Genomic DNA, 17,470 nt, shown 5'->3' with positions numbered 1-17,470 from the left:
TTTCAGAATAACCCAATGATAAATTATAAGCACTATCATTAGAGATTAACAGAACTAAAGAACATGCATAAACTTGAGCGTGTATTTTATATAAGTTACTATCTCTCTTATTGAATTAGGACTATAACAAGCAGTCACTACTTGACACTTTGTTAATTTAAGAAATTTCTTTGGTACAGAAAAAAATATATATTCCTTCATTTTCTGAGTTTATATGACACTTTATTATTTATTTTCTCATTTTTTAAATAAGAGAGAGTCTTTCATAGATAACTACTATGTTATGCTATGACTGCTTGCTAGGTAGTTAACATTCGTTCTTTCATACCTTATTACTAATAATGTTTTTCTCAGTTTTGTGTCAGACCAAAAAATAAATCATACCAACCAAATATGAATTACCTTCTATCATCATATTTTAATTTTCATTAGTGTTAAAATTCTCAGATTATTATAAGTACTGCATTTTCATGTCAAAAGCAACTTTCGAGATTAATGCTGCACCAACTTTTAATATTAAAAGTAGAATTGCTTCAATAGTAGTATTTAATAATTTAATTTAAACTTCCTTACTAATGAGAATGACTGAGAAACATTAGAGAAGTCCTTTTCATTTAATTACAAATATAAAATCAGAGAAGCAAGAGGAAAAAATTGCCATTAATAATAAATTATTCAGTTTAAATAAGTAATAATCAATCAATATATATATTTCAGAATTTTTAGTTGAAATTTTAGAAAAACAAGCAAAATACAGCTTACAGATATTTTTATTTTTTAATACTTGAAATCATATCAATGTATTATTTTTTATCTGTGGAATCACTCAAGGAATGTCAGATGCAGCATTGATATCTTGGCATTTTCATAAAGTTTTTTTGTTTTTTTTTATGAAAACCACTAGAATTTCGTGTTTAATTTTTTCTTATGTTCTTTAAGCTCAGTATGACTTAAATTGATAGGAAGGGAAAAAAATAAAATGACACGAATAAAATAAAAACACCAAAAAAAGCCCCAAATACATGCCTACATGCCCTATGCCTTAATAGTATTATAAATGTGCCTGCTACAGAAAAAGGGCATTTTTATTTTTCTTGTTCTGTGGTGTGCTGAGAATACTCATGAACCTTTTTAGAACTGATTAGACTTCTTTAACCTTTTTCCAAGTGCTGTGTTTACAAAACCTCTCTCCAATTCACCATTGCCCACTTCAGAGGAGGATCTGGACTATCATTAAGTATACTACATTTAACAGGTACTTCACCATGGGAATGCTAGTGTTGGCAGGTTTTTATTTTCATTATCAATAAAAAGCAAAAAATAAAAACAAAAAAGTAGGTGAGCATCATAACCAACAGTAAATAGTGTGAGGAAAAACAAAAACATTTTGAAAAACTTTTAATGATTTGGGGTTTTTAATCAGCTAAGAATTGGGATTATATTTTCATTATTCTGAGGGTAAAAAAATGTTATTGCAATGTGAACATTAAATGTTTCAAATAATGAAACTTGTACAGATTATCTAATGCCTTGTGTTATAATTTTGAAGAAACTACACTCTCCATGAAATTTTGAAAGCTCACCAATTTGCAACTCTTGCTGAACACAGTATATTTTCAAGGAGGAAAGCCTCCTGCATCAGCCTCCTGCCAGTTCTCTGCAGGACTGGGAGAATCCATTCCATCATTTCTAAGAACCCCACCTGAAACTCTTCGATAAATCAGTACATTGCTCCCAAACTCAACCAATGAGTATGCTGACACATGCTCTGGCAAAGGAGGGGATTCTGCCATCCAGCTCCGTTGATTTATAAAGGGAAGATCTGGGAAAGTCAGAAGTGTCTACTACTATTCCTTGTCACAGAGCAGTTCACACATGGTCAACTCCCTTCAGAGTGCTGGGTATTTCTGAATTCAGTGCTAATCACTCTGGAGGATTTCAGGACACTCAGAGTCATGAGCTGACCCTGCTGTCTAGGTTTACAATTTCATTAAAATAAGTTTCAGATCTAGCAACGCTATGAAAAATCACATTGTAGATTTCCTTTTATTTTGATCTATTAGTCTGTCTTGTGCTAAAACATATTATGCAAGATGAAAATCAGACTTTGTCATCTGTTTGAACATAGCTGATAAGAAAAAAAAAAAAAGCTCTAGGGAGATACTTTTCTATTTTTAATTTTTCATCCACATACAGTGTTCTTCTGTCCCCTATTAGCAGAAATAGCTGCAATGTTTAAGGTTTAATAAACCCTCAAAGGCCCAAACTTCTTGCTCCTTGGAGTGCAAAATGCAAATCATTAGAAAACATGTACATGTATAATAAAAATTTTAAGTTAAATCTGTCTGCTGGTCCCTGTAGAAGAGGAACTTCTATCTATCCTTCTGTAGGCACCGGTTTACCATTTTTTCATGTATAACTGTTAAAAAAACATGCATACAGATAAGTACTTAGATATCTGATAGCTATTTATTTGCCCAAAGATCCCATCTTCATGTGACAAAGTAGATGCACATGGAGTCTGAGTTTCATTTTATGCTTACATTGAGCCTTTAAAGGACTGCTTCTGAACACACCCTTGGAATAACAAGCAGCGTTTACAGCTTCGTCCCCTAAAAGTTTTTATCACTTCTGCAGGATTAACACTGAAGAAAGTTACAGGAAATGTGACCATTTCTATGTTTGGATGATTGCTGAAAGAATGGATAGTGTTAAAGAATTCATGTTTCATTGATGTGTCAGGTGTTTTGGATAAAATCCTGGTCCAATGAACTAAATAATGTTTTTATATGTTCTTAATGGAGCTCGTAAATTCACCCTAAATGTTTATCTCTAAGAGAGAGGCAAACAACTTTCTCTGACCTGTGGTTGAGTTTAGCTCCAAGAACATTATTCAATGCCCTTACTTTCAACTCCATACAAAAGTTAAAATGCTATGGTGAAGTTTGTACTTCATGGTCTGTTTTGACCAGAGCCTTACAGTATGTGGTTATGGGTTGACTAAAACAGCTGTGGACTGAATGTATCATACCTGGTGCACAGGCCATGCTTGACGCCTTTGTGCTACACTAATCCAGAGCTTCCATGTGCTCTCATGGTTTTTTACAATACACAATTGATTTTATTTTTTATTTTTATATTTTATTTTTATTAAGTCTTGATGAATTTGGCTGTGCAAGGTATGCTTTATGTTTCATTTCAATTTTTTGGTTAATGGATACAACAAAGCTTCACAGAAATGAAGGCTGTTGAGCTGAAGAGCTCCATCCTAGTTGTATACTTGATAGGCAGCAGAAAACAGCTATAACCACATAACTGGATAGGATTATTTGTCCATTCACAAGGAATGAAAAGAGGAATCAAACCTCTTCCCATCTACAGCAAAATGTTTCAAAGTATTGCCATTGTGTGATATTTTATATCATACTCAGATGTGTTTACTGAATTAAAGGACAGCTATTACATAAAACAGCTCTGCAAAGTACCTGGAGGTGATGCAAGAAGAACCTATACTGATATGTTTCTGTAAATATATATATATATATATATATATATCCTGAAATAGTTAAGGAAAGAAATGTGCTTTCAAGTACAAAAGTATATGTAGAAAATTGCTCCAAATCTCCATGAGACAGAAAAAAGTTTCAGATTAAATGATCAAAATCCTGCATCTGGTAATTAGCAGGTATTTTTCTTCCTAAGTGTGGGAGGAAACAAGTAGTGAGTAACTATATTCCAGTTTATTGCTAAAGCACAGGAGCCTGACAGAAACAAATCTTTGAAATGCCATAATAAAACAAATCTTTGATGTGCCATACATAAAGTCAAAGTACAGTAGCAGTCAATCACATTTTCATTCAGAGGATGCTTGGACTGAAGACTTAATTGTTTGCTGATGAGGGGAAATGAGGAAATTCTCATTGTAAAAAGAAGTTTTGGATGTCACTAAAGCTTTCTTTGTTTTGCTTTTCTTTTCTTTGCCTTTGTTTTCTAAAACTGAATATTTGTTCCAGCCAGTATATGAACTGATTGTGTACTCAAATCTAGGAGCATTTAGTTATTACCGTATGACACACTAGTATAAGTAATAATATCGACTCTTTTGTGACTTGATTAGGAGCAGATCAGGATTTTTCTGATTAAGTTTGTTGGTTTTGTTGTTTATTTTGGTTTTGGCTTTGTTCTTTTGTTGTTGTTAGTTGGTTTTGTTTTTTTTTTTGTTTGTTTGTTTTTGATTTTTTTGTTGTTTGTTTTGTTATTTTTTGTTATTTGGAAAAGGAAGATATGCTAAGACCAAATATTTTCATGTGATAAATATCTGTTCCAGTGAGCAGTCAAGAAAATACAAAGCTGTGATAGATTTCCTGCATGTTTGCTCAGAGTCTGAGGACTCCTGGATACATTACTGAAATGAAGGAAAGGAAAAGGAAAGAAAAGGAAAAGAAAAGGAAAGAAAAGGAAAGAGAAGGAAAAGAAGAAATTAAGATCAGAAATATTCTGTAGTATGTTGGCATTAGTCCCAGTCATTAAAATCAGAAGTAGGTGGAGCCTTTTAACTGAGTAGAAACACAGTCCGAGAGGTCACCTACGCTGTGTTTAAAAACTTCCCTGGAGATAGGAGATTTTGATAATTTTAAGAGTCCTCCATTTTTTCATTACAACTTAAATTCTACATTTTTGACTATCAACAACAATTAGGGAAAATAATAAATACTGATATTGATATTTGACAACATCACAGATATGATAGCTTCTGACAGCTCCACAGCTATCTGCTTGTTGTAGTCCATAAAATGTTTCAAAGAGTTGTCAATGTAACCTCCCAGCCCCCTCAAAAAAAAAAAAAAAAAAAAAAAAAAAGGTGTAAGGTATCATACTCTCAGGCACCTCACATTTTGAGAACTGTTTGCACCTCATATTTTGAGAACTATTTTTTCTACTTTTCATCAGAGTTAAGAATAACTGACAGATGGGGAATATAAAAGCTCAGGGAAACCACTGTGCGAATGCATCTAACAGTTTCCCAAACTGGATTCACATCTAGCTGTACTGGAGTTTGAATAAATTCATGATTGCCTGAATCCATCTGTGTACACATACCCTAGATCCTGGTCACTCATAGCTTTTGACACAAATGCTATTAAAACTTGGGAACTAGGGTAGAAAGAAATGTTCCCTGCAATCATGGATAATGCACTTGTAGTAAGTGGGAATGCTGGATCCTCCATGGTATAAAAGATATATATTTCAAATAAAGGCATTAATGTAATATTTACATATGCAAGAAAATTGTGGCATAGTGTGAATAATTTTCCTTCCAATTAAGAATGTACAAACCATCTTAACAGACAATGTCCTGAAGCCTTTAAAAGAGTGTGAATACTGCATTATTTCTTATGATTCATCCCTTTGAGAAATGATACATTCTCATCTTTATTCAAAGATTTCCAGTGGACCAATGCTGCTCTAAGGCATGTAATATGTTTATGACCGTTACCAATGAGATAAAAGAAAATGGCATTACACATCATCATTTTGTCAGTTGTAGTGATTTCCCCATATATTTCCTGACCTTTCTATGTGTTAACGTGGTTGTTGGGTTAAAACTATTCTAATGCAGAACTGGAATCTGTTCTGTAATCTCCCTGTAGTTCATATTTGATCTATATGGTGTTCTTTCAAGGCATTGTCAGAGGCATTAGGTTCTTGTTTATCACGAAGGATCGTGGTTTCACAAGTACTGAAATAATGGAATAATGGAACCAAAGAAGACATTTCTTCTCTTTCATTTCTGTTGTTGTTGTTGTTTTGTGATATTTTATTTTATTTTACTTTATTTATTTATTGTGAACATAGCAATCCAATAGATAATTTAACACAAAATGAGTGTAGGAGAGAAAATGAATAACACACTTATTTTATCAGACTTGAAAGTTTGAAAGAAGTTCGACTATTTTAATTTTGTCATCTGCAAATAGTTATGAAAACAGTATGAATTGCTCCTTGGAAGGAGGAGTGGACCATCCAAGATTAGCACCTGTTCTTTAACTTTACTTTACACCCCTCCTGCATTCAACAGGTTTTTCCAAATAGGGCAACCAGAGTACAAAAAGGTGTAAAATCACAAAAGGACTAACTGAGTAAATAACTGAAGCCTGATTGAATAAGTCAACACTGGATGAATATAATACTTCTTATGACACAGAGTAGAGTATTCAGTCAGGTATCTTTTACAAGCAATTTATATTCTCGGCAGCCTGTGCATAATGTTGTCAAAAGAGTTAGAAGGATGTTAACATTTCATTACTCTTGCCATTGATTTTTTTCTGCTTTCTTCACAACAAAAGTCAAAACATGACCTCTTATTCCACTGAATTAGTTCCAGAGCACTTGGCATTATTGACCTCCTAATGAAAATTAATGATGAAAATTTGATTCAGTCTTTCAAGTAGGCACACCAAGCACATTTAAGAAACAGGCACGTTTATTCGTCTTATTAAAATGAAATAACATGCTGTTAAATACTAAAATGTACATTAATGTTGCATTTAATTTACATATTTAAGCACACTGAATTCAATAGATTTAAAATGCATTTTCAGGATCTGATGTTACATAGATCTAAGCTTGACAATAATCTCAGACCTGAAAAGCCAGTGAGTGTTACGACAAAATCTACACATATTCTTAAAATATTTTGAGCCTTAAATTTGTAGTGAAAATTTGGCAAGACCAATTTTTTCATTTTTACTGTGCAACAGAGAAAATGCTTTATGAGCTTACCTATTTCCATCCTTTCTTTTCCATTTTAAAGCTTGAAATTCTTTTCAGTGACTTTTTTCTTCTGTGCTCACAAGCTGCCACCAGACAGCTGAGTGAATTTCCTTCATACAGAGCCTTACACAAATAATTAAGCACACACTGACTTCAGTGTATGGGTATGGATTCTTCTTCTTTGCATCCATGTAACAAGGATTAATTCCACTGGGTGAAATATGAAAGGTGAATGGTTTCATAACTGGAGATTGAGTGAAAGCTTGCTATTTTATCTAAACAGATTGCTGTTCCTGGGCAATTCTCCCAGGAATAATTCCTGGGCAATTATCTAGGAACAGTGAAAAATCTTATTTTCTTCCTCTATTTCTTTAGACAATAAAGACTATGATGCATATCTATCCTATACCAAAGTGGATCCTGACCAGTGGAATCAAGAAACTGGAGAAGAAGAAAGATTTGCTCTTGAGATCTTACCAGATATGCTTGAAAAGCATTATGGATACAAGTTGTTCATACCAGACAGAGATTTAATTCCCACAGGAAGTAAGACATGTCTTTATGCTTGTGTATTTCCTAAACAGCAAATTAAGTGATTCTATATATAATTTTAGTACCGTTTCTATGCTTACTCCTTCAGAATGTCATCTTTCCTCCATCATCTTAGGGAATAATGAAGATAAACCACCAAACATGTTTAATGTGCATTTTCCAGATAAGAGGATTGTATTTTAATAATTGTATTATATTTATTGAAGGTGAGACAATGCAGAAAGGACATGCCTATGTAATGGAAATGAATTATATTAATAATATTTCACAGATTCTTGGAGAGCCTGCACAGCTAGGGTTGAGAAAAAAAAATCTTTATTTTCTGTTCCTGAGTGTTTTCCTGGAAAGATATCCGTGACTTTAATTCAAAAGTAAATAAATATATAAATAAATATTGATATGCATGTATTCCAGAAATTAAGACAGGAAGAAAAAAAAAAGTTGTGTTTGGACTGAGGCAAGGCTTGAGTAATGATACCCGCAACAGAGCAACGAAGTGAATTCTGGTAGTGCCCACTGAAGATAGATAAATGTGTAGTGGAGGCACTGGAGTCTTCTTGGAGATTGAAAATGAGAATAGATTCCAATTGATATAAGTAGATCTTTTTCCTATATCTTTCACAAATTCCAATCTCTTCAGTAATGTTTTGTAAACTGTGGTAGCATTCTTTGTAACTTCAGTATAGCCATTTAGAAAGTTATCAAGTCAATAAATTTTATTGAACTTATATTTATAAGAAAGGATGCTTTGTATAAGCAAAGCACAACTTTAAACATCAGATGGACATTTTCAAATCTACAACATCGGAAACATTAATTTATGGGAGACAGCTCTGTTTCTGTGAATGCATGTAGTGAGAGCATAAAAGGAAAAAAGAATCTAACCCAATTGCATCATTTGAGTACCATTTGAATTTGAGACTGAGCCAACAAAGCACATAGTTTCTGTTCTGTTTCCTACCTGGGTGACTTCTCCTTTTTAAAGGATAAAATGATGATGGATGCACTTCTTCCAGTAAAGATATAGTTTCAAAATGACAGTTCATGCACAGACCTTACCAAACCATAGCACAAAGGAGAATAAATGTTTCACTGAATCACAGAATAGTTCAGGTTGGAAAGGATTTCTGGAGGTCATTTGGTCCAACCCTCTTGTTCTAGCAGGGTCACCCAGACCAGGTTGCCCAAAACCATGTCCTGGCAAGCAAACCTGACATGTCTGAAGGTGATGTTTTTGCAGAGTTCAGTGAATTCTTCTGGGAGCAGGGAGTTTACATCTGTTTTTTCTCCACAGTCTATGGGAATGGAGTATTTTCTTGGCTTGATTTTTGAGTAATTGTCTTATTTTGTAGCCTACATTGAAGACGTGGCAAGATGTGTAGACCAAAGCAAACGATTGATCATCGTCATGACTCCGAATTATGTTGTAAGAAGAGGCTGGAGCATCTTTGAACTGGAAACAAGGCTTCGAAACATGTTAGTCACTGGTGAAATCAAAGTGATACTGATCGAATGCAGTGAACTGCGAGGAGTTATGAACTACCAGGAAGTTGAGGCCCTGAAACATACCATCAAGCTCCTCACTGTCATTAAATGGCATGGACCAAAATGCAACAAGTTAAATTCCAAGTTCTGGAAACGTTTACAGTATGAAATGCCTTTTAAGAGGACTGAACCCATCACACATGAGCAGGTGTTAGATGTCAGTGAGCAGGGGCCCTTTGGGGAACTGCAGACAGTCTCCGCAATTTCAATGGCTGCTGCCACCTCCACTGCTCTTGCCACTGCCCATCCAGATCTGCGCTCCACCTTTCACAACACATATCACTCACAGATGCGCCAGAAACACTATTATAGAAGCTATGAATACGATGTACCTCCTACTGGCACCCTGCCGCTTACCTCAATAGGTAACCAGCATACCTACTGCAACATCCCTATGACACTTATAAACGGGCAGCGGCCACAGACAAAAACTAACAGGGAGCAGAATCCAGAAGAAGCTCACACAAACAGTGCGATACTGCCCCTCTTGCCACGGGAGACCAGTATATCAAGTGTCATTTGGTGACAGAAATGCAAGGGGCTATCCACCCCTCGAGTAGGAGCTGAGTCTGCAGTCTGGTGCCTGGAACTACATCCTCGACTGCTGCTGTTAAACGTGCATTACAATCGATAACATACGAGGAAAAACAGGGTCTTGTACATATGTTTTTTGCAATTTCTTTGTAGCATTGGTCTTCCTGTTTTATCCATGTCTCTTCCCATTCACATTTTCAACTTTGTTTTGTATGTCATTGGAATTTGTATATTTACATTTTTTTAAATGAAGAGACTGCTGTATAGATAGGAAACTTTTTTGCTTCATTAGTATAGTTTTAGACTTTTTTTTGTTTGTTTTTAACCTCTCTTGGGAATGCTTGGACAAAGCTCTGGTATCAGAATCGCCATCCATTTTGTTGGCCTGTCTAGCCTGATTCCTGAATTCCATGCCTGCTGCAGTTCACCTGTTTTGGAGAACATTTCTTCTTAGAAGGATCCCATCCCTCACTGGGAGCTCTGGTTTCATTTCTCCTCTCGTAACATGCACTGCATCTTCCCTGCCCTTAGTATGGTCCCATTTGGGGTACTGCAGTCTGATCACCTAACATTTAACTTGGTAGAAACCTGTCAAGCAAGAGAATATACCCAATCTGTATCAGTTGCTTCACAGTAGTCACTACAGAGTGTGTAGAAAATAGAGATGGTTTGGTTTTTGTTTTCTTGTTTGTTTGCTTTTTGTTGTTATTGTTTTTTGTTTTGTTTTAAGAATTAGTCAATTGTATCCCTTTTACAAATATAAAAGCAAACCTTATTTTTAACACTTCCTGGAAAAGTATTAATATGGCTGTGGATTTTATTTTTAAGCATTTGACTTTTTCTTTTCCCCTTTTCAAAATCCTGCAAATAAGATCATTTGCAGCCTTCAGGCAAGTAAGACAAATGAGACAATAGTCATTGAAGTGCAGTGAGTCCTGCTGGTACTTACAATGATGATTTCCAAACCAAAGGGGAATAAAAAGGCAGTATCATATGTTTGTCACTTTGTTTTAAAGTGTTATTTTCTGAAAAAGTAAGAGCAAAGCATTATTTTGCTGTCGATTTCAGAGTCCCCTTGTATTCTAATGTTTAAAAAATGTATTTGCTTAAAAATGATATATTCTAGATTAAGAAATATTCTTTCATTTGGTTTTAGCTTGTAACAATAAGTAAAACTTAATTACAACATGATTTCAGTTAAGTACTCAGGCAGAAAAAAAAATGAAAACCGACAAATATCATTGTTTTCAGAATAAACTTTATTTATACAAAATTAATATTTAAATCAGACCTGGAAGTATTAAAACACTTTATTCACTTTAATGATTAAATAAATTAGTTTTATTTTTTATGTATGATTCTATCTTTGAGGAGTTGCAAATAATGTGTGTACCATGGCTTCAAGAGAAGAAACAAGCCACTGTGTTTACATCTGGACATTTTTAAGACAAATGAAATAAGCATCTTACTTATACTTATGTTTTAAATAATGGAAAAGTCCTTTCTGGTTTGAAAAGCAGCATGGAGCACTGTCATAGTTGTATGAGTTATTTAGGCCAAGCTCTCTGTTAGTCTCTGCTAAAAGAAACAGAGGAGCTGGGGCAGAGTGCAGCACTCTCATATAGTCGTGGGTTTGATTGACTCTGGCAGAATTGTAACTGGTATCCTCACAGAGAGACCTTATAGTCTGTTTCTGCAATTAATTAGCTTTAGGTATTTTTATGGTAGCTGACTGATACTGGCCAATGTAATGGATTTGTAGTGGTTGTTCATCCTAATCGTCTCAAGGAAAAAAGTACAGCTTATAATATTTTGGTCTTTCTTAATGAGAAGTGATGAGTAGAGAGCAGGTAAGCTGCAGTTTGGGGGATGTTTGTGGAAGTAATCCAGAACTGACAGTGTGGGAGGAAGTAGCTATGATCCTGTTGTGAAAGTCAAGAAATCTCAGTATCTGCATAACAAGCTAATAGAGCTTTGGGATGCGCGCTGCTTCTGTTTGCTCTATAATGTTCATTTCTCTGACAAGTTGCTTAAGTCCTTTTCTACAATCTGTTCTTTATTATGGTATCTCCCACTGCACATGTGCCAAATGTCCACAGAATGGAAGCAAAGCTGCCAGCCCTGATAAAAATTTAAGACAGCTTTGCACATTTGGTTATTTTCATAATGTAAGAAAGCTATTATTTATTTGCTCTTATGGACACCTGACAGACATCGATGATATTTTTCTTCATTCAGCTGAATGCCAAATACCCCAGTACCCTCCAAAAGCAGTGCATTACATTTTTTTTTTTCACTTTTTTTTTTTCCCTTTTCTCTGCCTTTTACATGTCCTGGGGTAAGGACTGGAATGTGGAATAAATGTAGAATGTAACTATCTGACCAGAGTCAAATTTAGGCAGCATTAGGTAGGTGTTTCCCTAGCCACATGGAGAGTACTTTTCTGTTTTATTTTATGTAGATTTAAGCACTTTGAATAGCACGATTCAGGGACTGATGGATACCATTTGATATTCATACTACTTAAAAAAATAATCTTATAATGTTTTGTCATAATATTAAACAAAAGACAAACAAAACAAAATAAAATAAAATAAATGAGGGAGCTATCTATGGCTTTAGAGACATTCCTCCTTAGTATTACTTCTCTATGAACAGCTTTGTGTGAGAAACAGTGAAGGAAATTCTTGTGTTCACATGCTCTATGTTTGACAAAAATTTGTGTTGGAACACAAAATAAAATGAGGGGAAAAGAAACAACAACTCATTGCCCTAGCGCTTAGGCTCCATTTTTTATTGGTAAAGATGTTCCAGTTTTAGCAACACAGCCTGAAATGCACACGCAATAGCCACATGTAAGGTTTAGCCATAAACAAACAGCACTTTATTTTTAAAAATGCACAGTGTGATGGTTGGAAAAACTTACTCTGCCTGGTCAATAACTTCGGGTCTGCACGTGGATTCTATGCACGTGTTATCCAAGTGTGGTGCTTTGTCTTTATAAGGCTCTCTCTTATCAGGGTAATCCGTGATGTAAAACTAAAGGACTGTATTCCACAACCTATGGAAAATCAGTGCATAGGTTCTGGCAGTACATGTAGCTGGACATAAATGGAGTTCTGTATGGAAGGCTGATAATTATTCTGAAGGCAAAGTGCATTGCTGGGTCTGATTCTGTTCGCAGTTGCAGAAATATGACTTGAGAATAAATCTAATAAAGCTCAATGAGTGTAAGATGGATTTGTGTGAGAGAAGGAAATTGGAAAAGTAAAGAGAAAAGGGTTTCATATTTGCTGGCTGTGACAAACTAAAATCTTGGCCACAAGGAAAGCAGCAGAAAAATATCCTCTGAATTTTAGTAGGGATACAGTCCTCACCTGGCAGCCAACATCAAACACTTCAAATGTGATCTGGTTCAGAGCTAAGTACAGTTAGCCTTATATGAAAACTAAGATATTTCTATTACTGCACAGCTGTGAAAATCACGTGTATGTTACATAATGGGTGATAATCAGCTTCAAAATAAATAGAAAGATTGTTATACCTGCCTGATTAAAATTTTCAGTTTTACTTGAATACTGTCCATTAATGACACATTTAAATTACAGATACAATAATGAGAATTGGGGAAAACAGGCAGGTAAACAGGCTTCTTTCGTTCTTAAACTTAAAAAAAAAAAAAAATCAAGCTTAAGGAAACTTTAATTACAATCCAAAAAGGAAAAAAATGGATCGGTAAAGTACAATAAAAAATAGGATAAAGGCCAATGGAGAATAAAAGTCAAAACACTCATTTGTTTCTTTACTTTTTTTTTTTTTCCTGTCATGCAATGCTTTGTACTCTGGCTGACCTACTGGCTTTTCTGGGGCCCATCCAGAGAGATCAGCAACACAAATATATCCCATGAGTCTAATATACTTCTGAATTTTGTACTTGCCAGTAGTCTAGCACAGAGAGTTTCTGGTGCATCTGCTATCGTCATGATATAGAGGATGGCAGAAATCTGTTAGTGCTAAAAAAAAAAATAAATCTCTGTAACAGGCTTAGTTTATTATCCAGAGTAGCTATATCCCCTCACACATGCCCTATATCTTATTTGTCATTATTAGAACACTTTTTTCCGAGCCCATTTCTTACATGAGCAAGAGATTAATTTGGTTGAAATCAGAAAAATGTAAGCAATTTCATCGCAACGATTCAGCTTGTATAATGACTACTTTTCTATCAATTACAGCTCTTCACCTCCTAAATAACCCACTGACTGAAGGTTGGAGAATGGACATTTGAGACATTGTCTGTCATTTGAGATTCATTAGAGGGGGTCGTACACTTGATTTAGCAGCAATACCAAGCTGTCACTTATGATGTCATTTTTCTGGGCTCTTTCCCATCAACTCTGGCTACAACCTCAAAGAAGATGTACTGGCAGCATCACTTTCCTCCAGCTTGCCTTTGATTGATGGCCCAGAACTTGGAGCTGTTGCCCTGGGGAGTAAATTTGATAGAAATGTTTCTGCTATCAAGAGTTTTCCTACACTTTTTTTTTTTTGGTTTGTTTAAATTCTATTTGAGACAAAGTCTGATCTTTGCTCTGCATTAATAAGCTCTGTGGGTGGGAGGTCAAGAGTCTACTGAGTTATCTAGTAGTCAGAACAGAAATTACAAAGCCAGGCCTGACACATTGTTTGAAAAATGTTTAAATTTTTCAGCTAATCAGATTATTAATAAGTACATTGAGACTTAGAGTTGATAAAAAAAAAAAAAGTGTCCCTTTTGTTATTACAACCAGACTCATTCCAAGAGCATTCTTACATGAAAAAGCCAATACCTTAAATAATGTAATTTCAGAAGCATTCAGTAGTCAATGGAAATATTTTTATTTTGGTGGATTATGAGTAATATGATTCTCTAGGACCTAAATGGTATATGAAGTAGGTAATCTTTATCTAGTACTGAGCTTTCAGAGAGTACAAATACCTCTGCTGTGCCACTAGCATTAGGAAAACAATTAGAAGTGAAATATGAGAGCTAAGAACTTGATGGAGATAGTCTTGATACTTTTTTTTTTCTTTTTTTTTTTAAGACATACCTCTTACCATTCAAAGCATGACAGAAGGGACACAAAAATTACTCCAGAAATAAAATGGATGTGTTTTTAGCCTTCTTTTTCTCCCTTTTCTCAAATTTTAGATGTCTCTCTGCCTACCTTGCCAATCATCCAGGGGAAAAAAAAAAAAAAAAAAAAAACTACCAAACCCATGGTCCCCAGCACATTTACAGGTGGGTATGGCAGTTCAACCTGACATGAGAGGCCGCACAGCTGTGCAGACCTAGAGTACCCACACAGGGAGAGGGAGAGCACAGGGTCCTTTGTCTGTCATGTTTAGTTACCCCTATGTCAGGCAGGTGTAGAAGAAACTACAGTCTCAATACATTGCCATTCTTCTCCTGCTATAGAGAGCACACAGAGAAGGTGTCAGTAGACCTTAAGGACAGCAATAGCAAATGTGAATGACATCAGCAGGGATAAACCCAGGCCCCTTATGGTAAAACAGCAATAAGAGAAGAAACAACTGGCAGCATTTCCAATTTGTTCAGTGTGCAAACTGAAAACTAGCACTGAGCCCAGAAAGAGGTTAATTTAGCTGATTAGGGTGCAGTCACTAAATGACAATTTGAGGAAACTGCTGTATGGATCAGATAGCACCACAATGGGATCCCTCACAGCAGCTCCCATCCCATCCCATCCCATCCCATCCCATCCCATCCCATCCCATCCCATCCTATCCCATCCCATCCTCTATTTGCCATGCAGGCTGTGTTAAAAGCACAAGCACACAAAGCTTGGCTGGGATACACGTGAAAAGTCTTTGCAGAGATATTTAGAGGAAGTAGATGTTTTCTCTCCTGTGAAGAAATTTGTAAGAGCAAAGACTTGATTTAAACACATAAATATATATATATACATATTTGTTTTCATTTCACAGACCATTTTTTACATCTCTGTATGGTGCTCATGTGAAGCAACATCCCAATACTTTCCTGAACTTTCTGTGAAGGGAAAAAAAGTTTTAAAAGGTCTTTTATGGGCTCACAATATCCTCACCCATGCATTTGCAATAAGTTCCAGGTTATGAACACACATTCATAAATAAACAGGTAAACAAACAAATAAAAAAATGAAAACAAAGCAAAGTAAAATAACAACGTAATTGCTAATCTCTATTTCAACCAACATTTAAGGGATTCTTTTTTCAAAACAGGATGTATTCTCTTGCAGTTTTGTAGGAAGTTATGAGAGAGACAGTTTTAAATTTTCTTTTCATTGTTTGCATGACAGGTAAATCACAGGGAGATTATAGTTTGTTTTTTTGTTGTTTTTTTTTGTTTTGGTTTGGTTTTGGTTTTTTTTGTTTTTTTTTTTAGAAAGTCACGCTATTCACTCTAAGTTTAACACACAAATGGTAATGAATTTACAGACTTAGAAGAAATTGTTTACCAGAGTTAATACTCTCTGGTGAACAGCACACTACAACTCTAATTCAGTTCTTAGGGACATTTCAGTAGACAATTTAAGCGATTCATATTATATGTGCAACTTCAGTATCGCATTAGAGGGATGAACATTTGTCTTCTTAAAACCCAGGTAACTTCAAATGGAACAATTACATAAATACACAGCAGAGAGGAAAACAGCCACACAGCTGTCTCTTCATCTATCTTAGCAAAATTGCTCAGTGACATCAGGCTTTCTTTGAGATCACCAACCTATGACTACCTTCGCAAAACACATGAATTTCGAAAAAAATGCAGACATCTGGGGCAAAGTTGTTGCAATAAGCACACACAGATACCCAAACACACTTTATACTTTGCTATACCTACACATAGCTATTTTAACTTGTAATAATTTAATCATAGAACAATAAAACAAAATAAACTAAGTAGCCTTTCCATAAAAAATCAGTGAAGTCCCAAACAGCTGAAATTGTTCAAAGGACCGTATCCTCCATATGCTGCAAGATGAAAAAATTTTGTAACCAGGCCATTGCTAGGTTGCACTGTAACACAGTCAGGTAGCTGGAGGTGACACAGTGTGAGAAGCGTAGTGAAGATGTTTCCTGGTCATGTCATAATGATACATGACTAACGACCGACTAGTCCTGATGTCACAGGAGATTACAAACCTCCTTTGCATATAGGACACTAGATACACAAATTTCCCAGGTACTTCCTTCCCTTCTTGGGTGCTCTCTGAAGCCATTTGTATAATCTTGCTGGAGGTAGGAAAAGATCCAAATGACAGTATCTACCTACATCTGCCAGAATTCCTGTCATGGTCTATAACAATTAGGTCTGTTCAGTTCATCTCCTATTTTCTCTTCTGTTTTCTCCACTTACCATTTCACTCTTCATCTCACAAACAAAAGAGATTATGAGTAGCATTCAGTGCCACATAGGAAATATCATTACCATATATATATATATGTATTTACTGTTAGATATTTTTGCAGAGATAAACATCAGCAAAGACACATGAAATGACACTTGCCAACTTGATCTTTATGTAACATTGAAGAAAAATCCTTCTTCTTTCATCTTGGACATGTTACTTTCTATGCTTCTTTCAAAATCATGGTAAAGAGCAATCTAGAGTATACAGTTTGGGACAGACTGAGAACACATGAGTATTATTTTCAAAGTTGTTTTCATTCCTTATTGCTGTCGATACAGTCTTTCTTTTCTTTTCTTTTTTCTTTTCTTTTCTTTTCTTTTCTTTTCTTTTCTTTTCTTTTCTTTTCTTTCTTTTCTTTTCTTTTCTTTTCCTTTTCTTTTCTTTTCTTTTCTTTTCTTTTCTTTTCTTTTCTTTTTTCTTTTCTTTTCTTTTTCTTTTCTTTTCTTTTCTTTTCTTTTCTTTTTCTTTTCTTTTCTTTTCTTTTTCTTTTCTTTTCTTTTCTTTTCTTTTCTTTTCTTTTCTTTTCTTTCTTTTCTTTTCTTTTTCTTTTCTTTTTTCTTTTCTTTTTTCTTTTTTCTTTCTTTCCTTTCCTTTCCTTCCTTTCCTTT

General features: G+C 34.9%; 1 protein-coding gene across 3 annotated transcripts in view; it reads left to right on the top strand.

The window, feature by feature from the left end:
* IL1RAPL1 (interleukin 1 receptor accessory protein like 1) overlaps nt 1-17,133 on the top strand; it is a 774,514-nt gene extending 757,381 nt beyond the window's left edge. For all 3 annotated transcript variants that reach the window (XM_080576262.1, XM_080576263.1, XM_080576261.1), the window contains 2 exons: nt 7,150-7,320; nt 8,679-17,133. In XM_080576262.1, the coding sequence (XP_080432388.1) occupies nt 7,150-7,320; nt 8,679-9,397 (890 nt within the window). In that variant the 3' untranslated portion in view covers nt 9,398-17,133. The remainder of the gene's footprint in view (nt 1-7,149; nt 7,321-8,678) is intronic.
* Nucleotides 17,134-17,470: the final 337 nt, after the last annotated feature.

This window comes from Anser brachyrhynchus, assembly GCF_964034855.1.
Source record: "Anser brachyrhynchus genome assembly, chromosome: 1".
In the NCBI taxonomy this organism is placed as follows: Eukaryota; Metazoa; Chordata; class Aves; order Anseriformes; family Anatidae; genus Anser; species Anser brachyrhynchus.
Note: the sequence above shows the minus strand (reverse complement) of the source record. Positions and strands in the feature narration are given on the sequence as shown.